General features: G+C 44.5%; 1 protein-coding gene across 1 annotated transcript in view; it reads right to left on the minus strand.

The window, feature by feature from the left end:
- prkar1b (protein kinase, cAMP-dependent, regulatory, type I, beta) overlaps positions 1 to 10,000 on the minus strand; it is a 52,158-nt gene that overhangs the window by 30,602 nt on the left and 11,556 nt on the right. The window contains exons 2-3 of the mRNA XM_030790552.1: positions 8,348 to 8,518; positions 6,409 to 6,500 (exon numbers count right to left, since the gene is read on the minus strand). Of these exons, the coding sequence (XP_030646412.1) occupies positions 6,409 to 6,500; positions 8,348 to 8,518 (263 nt within the window). The remainder of the gene's footprint in view (positions 1 to 6,408; positions 6,501 to 8,347; positions 8,519 to 10,000) is intronic.

Here is a 10,000-nt window from a genome sequence, read left to right on the forward strand (position 1 = left end):
TTAATTGGAGGATTACACCAGCTGCAAAGACTCCGTGACAAACATTCCTGAGAAACTTTTGCAAGGATTTAAACTTTTCAACCGCATGACACTATATATGTCACTCTACTTAGGTCCAGCGCCAAAGGTTCCTGTGAATAAGAGTGTTTGTTATTTGTAGTCCAGAGGATTCTGTGACGCAGACATTAACGTCTCTGTGGATGGTTTGTGAGAATAGATCAAAGAAAACAGACCTGGGGATGTTCTTTGGAAACCGTGTTTGTCCCAGGGGACTGACGTATTTGAAGATGGAAGAGTGCTGTCAAATTACCACAAGTTTTTCTCTGAGAACATTTTGCCTGAAATGTCTTCATATGCTCCGTTTCACCTTACTTCCTCTCTCCTTAAAACACCTTTAAACATTCTCATTTCCTAATCAAGATTTAACTTAAACCGACCTGCATATACACACACAAAACTAGTTTACATAGATTAAAAATGATATGACTTATGACATTCTAATCTGAAATGCATTTCTGTCCTGTTCTGACAGATGATGATTTGAGAGTAGCCGGTGGTTTCGGAGGTCAGGCAGGTGCTTTGTGCAGGTGCGCGGAAAGACTGGAACTCTCTATCTTTCTTCTGCAATCAAAACTGAAAACCAACCGGAAACCAGACAGCCGCTACGCTAACATAACCAGGGGGAGGAACGCTACAACACGATAACAGTTTCAGTGGTTTATCAATGCCCAAACACTCAATTAAACAAATTACCTAAGCCCAAGCTGAGCACACAAACACACACACCACACACACACACACCACACACACACACACACACATACACACACATCACGCCAGCAGTCGTTTTGCCCCCTTCTCCAGTACCTGCTTTCACAAGATCATTATCACACATCATCATACTCGGGCCATTCCCTTTCCATAACAGAACGAAAGGACAAAAGAAAGGAAGGCTATCTGAAAAACAAAGTTAATGGAGTGAGCGAACAGATAGCGAACAGAGTGAAATAGGTGTGACTAAATGCGGCCCTGGGCTTTGGTCCAAGCCACCTGTAAAAAATCCCAGCTGTTGATTCGCTGTCGTATGACTGTGTACGGTACAAGCGGCGTATGCTTTTTGTTGTCGATGCTGAAAGACGGTCGACAGAGCGCACATCTGTGGGGACTCGCCCCAGTGTAAGGGCATTCTCACAGACGCACTGAGACACACACAGACATCAGGACTAACTCACACACACACACACACACACTCAAATATTCAGATCTTAATCCCCAAAACAACCCAACCTTACTTGGATCCAACATAAACTTCTGTCAGGATACAGTTCCCGACACACTTCCCTAGTCTCTCTCAAACTTTCTGCACTCTTCTTTTGGACAAGATGACTGTGACAATCTAACGGAGGAGATTAATCTGACACTGTGTCACTCTTCTTTACATACAAAGACAGGGAAAATGCTAATCTGTGATTCTATGGGCATTAATCCCACACTAAAGACATGAACCAGAGGAGTAGGTGAGTGTTTAAAACATGACCAAATGAACAAAACCAGTGACGTGGTCAATGAGTGGTCAGGGTACTTACAATGTTTAACGTATGTGTAATGTTACTGATTTCTGTTATGCAGTCATGTTCAAATGACATTAGTAAGTTTGAATTTACGCGTCATGACTTTTAAGTGTATTCTTACTTGATCCATCTAGCCTGTCTGCACTGGACACAAGTGATAAACCTTATCTGTACTGTGCAAGGATGGGGAGATGCAATCAGATCACAGACACAGAATAGTTTTGGGGAATTTTGGCGATTCCCAGTGTACGCAAAGGCGATGATGTTCCCAAGGATAGATTTAATAAACTCACTCTCTCTCTCTCTCTCTCTCTCTCTGTCTCTCTCTCTCTGTCTCTCTCTCTCTCTCTGTCTCTCTCTCTCTGTCTCTGTCTCTAGTGCTAACAGCTGTAGCAGAGTTGGGAGTTATGGGTCTGACCCAGATTCCAAAACGCATATTACACTCTGTAATCAGCCTGAGACAAACAGCGAATCTGTTCGTGTGTGCGTGTGTTTGTCTGTGTGTGTGTGTGTTTGTGTGCGTGCATGCGTATCTGTGTGTGTGTGTGTGTGCGCGCTCATAATCATCACAATGCTGCACCTGACCACACTGTTTATAAACACAAACCAACACAAAACCTTTTAATAACCTCATAATTACCACCTGAGGGGACTTGTGATTCAACACTGTGTAGATATGGACATGCACTATGTTCATAACGTAAGATATAAACAGAGAGAGAGAGAGAGAGAGAGAGAGAGAGATAGAGAGAGAGCACTCGTTTACAGTGGTATGTTGTTTGAACCTTTGGAGGGTAGGGGAGGTGAACAGGTGGCACTGGGCATTGTGCCATATAAGGGGAGGGTAAGGAGGGCGTGTGGGGGAGTAGAGTGGAGGTGACACAGGTGCCATGTCCCCAGTGGGTACAAACACAGCTCCACTGGCACAGAGGTAATGGAGGTATGAGGTACCAGGGCTGCAGGCACTCACAGGAACACCTGTGTCTACAGTCAGGCTAACAATGGGATTTCACACTCAGGGTCAAACCATAACTTACACAAACACACACACACACACACAGAGATAGAGAGAGAGAGAGAGGGGGGGGGGGGGGGGGGGGGTCAAACACATACATCCCTCCAAACACACAAACACACGTACATGCACACAGTTACAAGCACACAGAGGTCCACACCAGTATACATCCAGCCAGTCTTCTTCAGTCTGGCCACACTCTGACCTCTCCTCATTATTACTGTCACATGGTGTTCATTAACTCATTCATTTATTCTTCTCTGTCTAAATGGGAGTCTCATTCAGTTGCACGTCTGTGAGGTGCTGAGTATTTGAGCTGTGCCAAACCTGTAAAGTACCTGAAAAGTACCTGGTTTATTTCTCGGTGTGTGATCCTTGCCACTTATATTTTGATTCCAGACTACAGTCTAAGGTTACAGTGATTACCCTGTTTCTGTTTCTGAATTTACAGTTGTCAAACTCCTGCCTGTTTTACCCAGGCATTTATGATTTATGATTTGGATTTGTTTGACGCAAATGAACATTTTATCCCTGCACATGAATCAGTAACAGTCTTCATTATAATACCAAACAAGTGTCCTTTAGAAAAAGAAAAAAAAACCCTCATAAATTGCCACATGCAATTCCTTTAGTGCTAGTTCAATGAAATAAACTCTCTCTTGCTCTCTCTCTCCCACACACACACACACACAAAGATATCAAGCTGAGATCAAAGGCAAACCAGACAGCACACAAATGGTTGCAGTGATCCACTTGATTTTGACAAAATGCACTCATTTTTCTCCAACACTCCCGAAACCCAATCCGTCATCATCTCTCTGACTAACACACACACACACACACACACAAACACACACACACACACACTCCTCTCACTCCTTCTCCTGCTCTTCTGAAACCCAATCCCTCATCATCTCACACACAGAACAATAGACATACGCCCAAATGACACAGATGAAAGAAAGCGCCCGGCACTCACACGGAAAACCCCACAATAAACCAGTGAATCGGCTTTAAACAAGCCGATATAAATGATGATGATGATGATGATGATGATGAAGATGATGATGTGTTCTTTTGAAAAAGAGAACTTTTGTTTTGTGTGGCAGTCTTGACAGATTTCAACCCTGTAATAGCTGGAAGAAAAGCAACAGTTGGATGTGCTTTCAAAGCCTCTAATTAGGCAAAATAAACATGTTGAGGTAGTGTTTCACACCTTGCTCTCTCTCTCTCTTTTCTGTGCTCCTCCCTCCCTCCAGACACACAAAGAGCCCTGTCTCTCTCTCTCTCTTTTCTTCTTCTCCTCCAGGATTATTAAAAGGATGATAACATAATGCGGCTGTAATGGGGAGAAGAGATTTTTTTTGTTGCATGGTTTACGTAATTGCTTGGAGAATAATGATTTGTGGTGCTTCCTTCACACAGAACCTGGTGCCAAGTCAATGACTCATGCCAACAGCTCTCAACCCCCCCCCCCCCCCCCCCCCAAAAAATCCACATCAGCCAATCACTGCCCTCTGCCTCCCATAATCACAACGACAACCAATAAAAAAAAAAAAATGGACCAATCACTGCCCTCTGTCTGTAATTTGACAGAATCAGATAATCAGTGCTTTTTTTTAGTTTTAAAACTCCTCTGCCATTTATAGCCAATCATTCTCCATGTTTAGCAGTATATTTCCGTGCAATCACGGAGACTTTTTTTTCCCTGTTGCGTGCTAAAACCAGCCAGTCAACAGAGTGTTCCCAATGAATTAAGCAATATCAGCACCCCGATATATTGCACATTTGCTGCTGGCCAACCAGCAGAAGCCTCCACTCGTGTCATCCAATCAATAGCCTGCTTCATTCTAGCCCCCTCAAACTCAGCCAGTCACGGTCCCTCTGCCGTGGTGACCGTGACATGTTTAACCACAGCCAATCCCTGCCCATGTCCTACAGCAATCTGACAAATCAAGAAACACAGTCACCATTCTGTTAAGTCCAGTCTGTGCTCAGGACTTGTTCTTTAGGGATTGAGTATCGTTCAGCTTGCTGCTTCACACCCTTCACTAATGATGCAAAGAGGCAATTTACTGGCATCTAAGAAACAACTTCTAAACTTCTAACACACACACACACACACACACATATACACACATACAGACGCACACACACACACCCCCACAGAGTAGAAGCCTATCCACCACAGCCCAACCACAACTATCTCTGAGTCTAAACACAGCTAGTCTCCATGGTAACGCTGACTAAGAGAATCACCTCAGTTGGCGCTAATTCACACTATCACTTTGTGTCATTTTGAGCGAACCTGTTGCTTCTCCACACACGACCTCATGCAGAGCTGAGTCAATCTGACACAACACGCTCCTGTTCCTAGCAGCCGTCGCCAAGCTAAGCTACATCTTCAACAAGCGCAGCCGCGCATAGCAGAGTTCTGTCCAGTCTCAGATCTGATGCCACACTGACTATGTTAGCTGAGAGCTGTGCTAATCTGACGCTGCGTCACCCTGTCAGCACAGTGAACAGCTCAGTCACGCTCAGGAAGAATCGGTCACAGTAAAGGTCTGTCAGTTCAGTTTCAGCACTACTGCACAATCCGAATACACACACTAACACACACACACACACACACACACACACACACTAACACACACACACACACACTAACACACACACTAACACACACACACACACAGACACACGCACACACACACAGAAACTGGAAGGTGCGCGATGGCGTCACCTGCAGCTGAATCTCTGTAACCATGGAAACAGCAAGAAGGTGCCAGTCACCTAGAACACAGGGTCAAAATCTAGAGCTGTCCGAACTATGATTAGAGCAGGAATGATTTCGGTTTTTCTTACGACAGACAAATGCACACAGGCATCCATCCATAAGCGCACAGAAAAATACAAATACAAAACACACACTCACATGTGTATGTATACACACACACACAAATCTTGAGTTAACACACCCTTAATCCACCACATCAACAAGTGCACAGGATGTCAATGAATGAGAGAAAATATCTGGCCTGAAAATTTGAAAGCATAATCAAACACAATCGTTCAGCGTGGTAATCCCATTGGGAGCACAGTTAAACAGCCAGCTGACAGCAGGCTGGAAAAGGCTGGGTTTTTTTTTTTTTTTTTTTTAGGGTGTTTAGTGGGAAGTTTTTCCAGCGGAAAGCTCCGGGTGATTTTTCTGTTTTCTCGGTTCCTTCTGGAGCTAATGGATTCTCTCCAGCAATGAAACAGAACTCTGCCAGCTTTCTCCATCATTCCGTCTCACCGTCTCTGACCAACCCAGCGAGAGATTAAGGATTCTGGAAGGAGAGGGCGTGGGGGGGGGGACTGCTGTTTCGTATTTGCGACAGTCCCGAAGAAAGCCGGGCTCAAAAAAAAGCGTGCCCAATCGCCATAGCGTTGCGGGGTAACTTAATTCTGCCCCCACCCTCATTTTAACACACTTCAGATTATCGTTCTCCATACGCTGATCCTGGGTCTTATTTTTTCGAAGGGAGTTTCCATGGCGATGGAAAGGAACACAGGGTACACACAATGGTACAGAGACATCCCTATAGCCCCTAAACTCTGTCTCAAACACCCCCCCCCACCCTCCAACCCCAAACACCACCCTCCTATCTGAGACAAAACTATCCTCTAAACCAGCTCAGCACACAACAGTGTCTCCCAGTGGTCAATGAAGCAACCTAACCTTTCACATTGACAAAAAGAACACAACACACAACACACACACACAAAATAAACACTAAACGATTTTTGGTTGTTACTGTTGTGGATCCCTGAGGAACTCACCTTCTCTCATTGTCGTCCAGATGAGCAAAGAGAACATTCTTGGATATGGCTCTAGCCAGCGCTGTCATGGTTTTATAGTCCTTGGGAATAACCTGCAGATATAAACATATATAAACACACATTAGACAATCAAACAGTTGCTAAGGGTAAAAAGAGTACACCACAAAACTGACAAGACATAAATGCCCAGATACGGAACGACTCTTTTTAAAAGCCCAAAGAAGCTGAGCAGTGTATTTTATAGCATTAGAATGCAGGGGGTGTGAGTGTGTGAGCGTGTATACGCACATAAGAGGGAGAGAGAGCACGTCATTAAATTTACATGAGATCCGAGCATCATAGAGCCCACTTTTAGCCCTGTCTATCTGCACCTGGGCACTGTGTCTGTGTGCATGTGTGTGTGTGTGTGTGTGTGTGTGTGTGTGTGCATCTAATGGACTATACTCTGCTCTCTGACCCAGATCTTCAGATCTCAAACTGATTTTTCTCGTTGTCCAGCACAGAGAGGGGGAGAGAGAGAGAGAGAGGATGTGAAGGACAGACAGCAATACAAGCAAAACATGCAGAGAAAGAGAAAAAGAGGGTTAGAAACAAACATTTAGAGACAGACAGACAGAGAAAGAGAGAGAGATAGAGAGAGAAAGAGAGAGACAGAGAGAGAGAGAGAGAGCACAGGCAAGCTGAGCTTAAACCCAAGCACCAGACAGCTGGCCACAACAACAACAAAACCAGAGTGAAAACCTCACCTCATTCCTACAGTGACATCACCATGTCATCAGTGCTGATCTACAATTAGTCTGTGTCTCTGTTAGCCACGCATACAAAGACACGCCATTACTGTGCTTCTCTAACCCATGAATGGATGGAGACAAAGGCCGGGTTACCACAAACTGGGATTTCTCATAGTAGTAAAACCAGTCTACCACTCTCACTGCAGCTAAGGAGACCCATCTCTCAGAGTGCACACACACACAGTAAAGGGGTGGCTGTTGTTCTCTTGGGGTCACAAAATGCATTCAGTCTTAACTTTGGTCAGACCACCAAACTGCTGTCGGTGAAGCAGTTCTTCCAGTTGCCGTCAGACAGATTTTGTCTCTGCCGCATCTGCACTGACAGACAGCTGTACACTTAAGCCTCTAAGGCTGCTAAATCCCAACCCCCCCCCCCCCCCCACCCCCCCCCCCACCCCACCCAAAAAAAAAAACACCCACCTGTTTTAATGTGAGCTCTAATAACTTAATATTGACACTGACATTCTGTTATGCACTATGACTGTCAAACTAAACATTTATCTTGAATGGCAAGATAAACAGTCTACACTGAAAATAACACGGCGGATTTTGTTGAGCTGACAGCCGTTTTGACTGGTCTGATACTGACTGTTCTCTTGCTGTTCTGGTTTTGAGTTTGGAAAATTGCACTAAAGGTTTTATAAAACCAACTGAGACAAAAATAACAAATCGTTGTCATTATAATAATTATATAGACAGCATAATTAAGAATGCGTGCTTAGTGCCTCCACTGTGAATCCCATAGTCTAATGAGAGAGGATGTAGGCTCTCAGAAAGTAGCATTGGCCTTGTGTGTGTGTGTGTGTGTGTGTGTGTGTGTGTGTGTGTGTGTGTTTGGGGCAGACGGGCAAAAGAGACCAGACTGTCTTATGCTTCACTGCTCTCTCCCAATTACATCCAGCTAATGCTCCTACATGCCCCAATGCCACAACACAACCATTACTGCTGTTTTACATTAATCACTGTCTAATGAGTGTGTGTGTCTTTGTGTGTGGGTGTCTGTATGTGTGTGTGTTAGCGTGTGTGTGTGTGTTTGTGTGCGCGCGTGTGTGTGTATGCATGTGTGTACATGTTTGTGTATATAAGTGTGTGTGTGTGGGTATGTGCGTGTGTGTGTGTGTGAATGAGTGCACGCTGATGATTCTGACCTTCCTAACATAGCTGACCGCATCCTCCTCCGTGTAAACCTCGGCACTGACCCCCCCTCTCCGACGGCGAGCTTTGACCACGGGGTTGGGTGGAGGGGGGGACACCTCATCGTCATGAGAGTCCGACTGAGAGTTGGACTTCTGACGGGCCAGAATCTGTTTGCATTCTTCCTGTTTTGACAAAGACAGAGATAGAGAGAAAGAGAGAGAGGGAGAGAGAGAGAGAGAAATTAACTCATTTTTTATATATTAAAAAATCAACTTTAAAACAAAGTTTTAGAAAGTTTTTAAATAGTAACATCATGATCTTGATTTGGGTTAAACAGAATAATTCATTGCAAATCCTTCATGTGTTTTTTTTTTTTTAATAGATAAATCAGAATGTGCGATTCAGAAAACCTCACCATTTCCCAGAGGCCCAGTCTGAGTAAAGTGGTTCTTTCAGACCTGACATGTTTATTAGATCGACATTAGCATAACGGCTGACGAGCTAATGGCCTAGGCTTTTTTTCTGAAAGAGAAACAACCACTAAATGTCCCAAACAGATATAGGTGCAGCTGTTGTTTGCCTTTTTTTGCTGTCTCTCTGTCCTTCTTTCTTTTTTGAACAATTCAGTCCCATTCAAAGCCTGAATAATTCATCAAAAGCTGTATTAGCTACTCTACAACGTAGTGTGCATGCATGCGTGTGTGTGTGTATGTGTGTTCACCCGCCTGTGTGTGTGTGTGTGTTCACCCGCCTGTGTGTGTGTGTGTGTGTGTGTGTGAGAGTGTGCATGTGCATGTGTGTGTATGCACTCATGTGTGCGTGTCTGTGTCTGTGAGTGTGTGTGTGTGTTCGTGTTTGCGCATGCATGTGTGTGTGTGTGTTAGCGTGTGTGTTCGTGTTTGTGCATGCGTGTGTGTGTTAGTGTGTGTGTGTGTATGTGTGTTTGTGCTTGTGCAGGCATGTGTGTGTGTGTGTGAGTGTGAGTGTGAGTGTGTGTGCGTGTGAGTGCGTGTGTGTGAGTGTGAGTGTGTGTGAGTGTGTGTGTGTGTGTGAGTGTGTGTGAGTGCTTGTGCAGGCATGTGTGTGTGTGTGTGTGTGTGTGAGTGCGTGTGTGTGAGTGTGAGTGTTTGTGTGTGTGTGTGTGTGTGTGTGCGCGCATGCATACATTACAGTACACACGTGTTCTGTGGCTTGCCGCAGTTGCAGCCAATTTAACCCCAGCATAGTGAGCAAGGGAAAGATCGAGAGGAGTAAAGAAAGAGACAGAAAAGAAGAGAAAGTCAAAGATGGAGGGAGGGAGAGAGCGGGAAAGAGAAGAGAAACAAAAGGGAAAGATAATGAGAGAGGAAAGAGAGAGACAGACAAAAGAACGAAAGGGAAAGATAAAGAGAGAGAGAGAGATAAAGAACAGAAATGAAAGAGAAAATGGGGAGAGAGGGAGACAGAAAGAGGTGAGGTGAAGGTTGTGGACACACATAGATTCTGTTATTATTCGAACAGTGGACTCTCTCTGTACAGTGCAAAGTTGGTCAGTAGAGGATCCCAGGCCTACAGAACAGTTCTATCTAATTCTGTCTGGTGCCCCTAATTCTCTATGTCCATTCTGCATCCTGTACATTTACATTACATGAGATTATATGACATTACAGTACAAGTGGTAGTCA

The sequence above is a fragment of the Chanos chanos genome, chromosome 13, assembly GCF_902362185.1.
Source record: "Chanos chanos chromosome 13, fChaCha1.1, whole genome shotgun sequence".
In the NCBI taxonomy this organism is placed as follows: domain Eukaryota; kingdom Metazoa; phylum Chordata; class Actinopteri; order Gonorynchiformes; family Chanidae; genus Chanos; species Chanos chanos.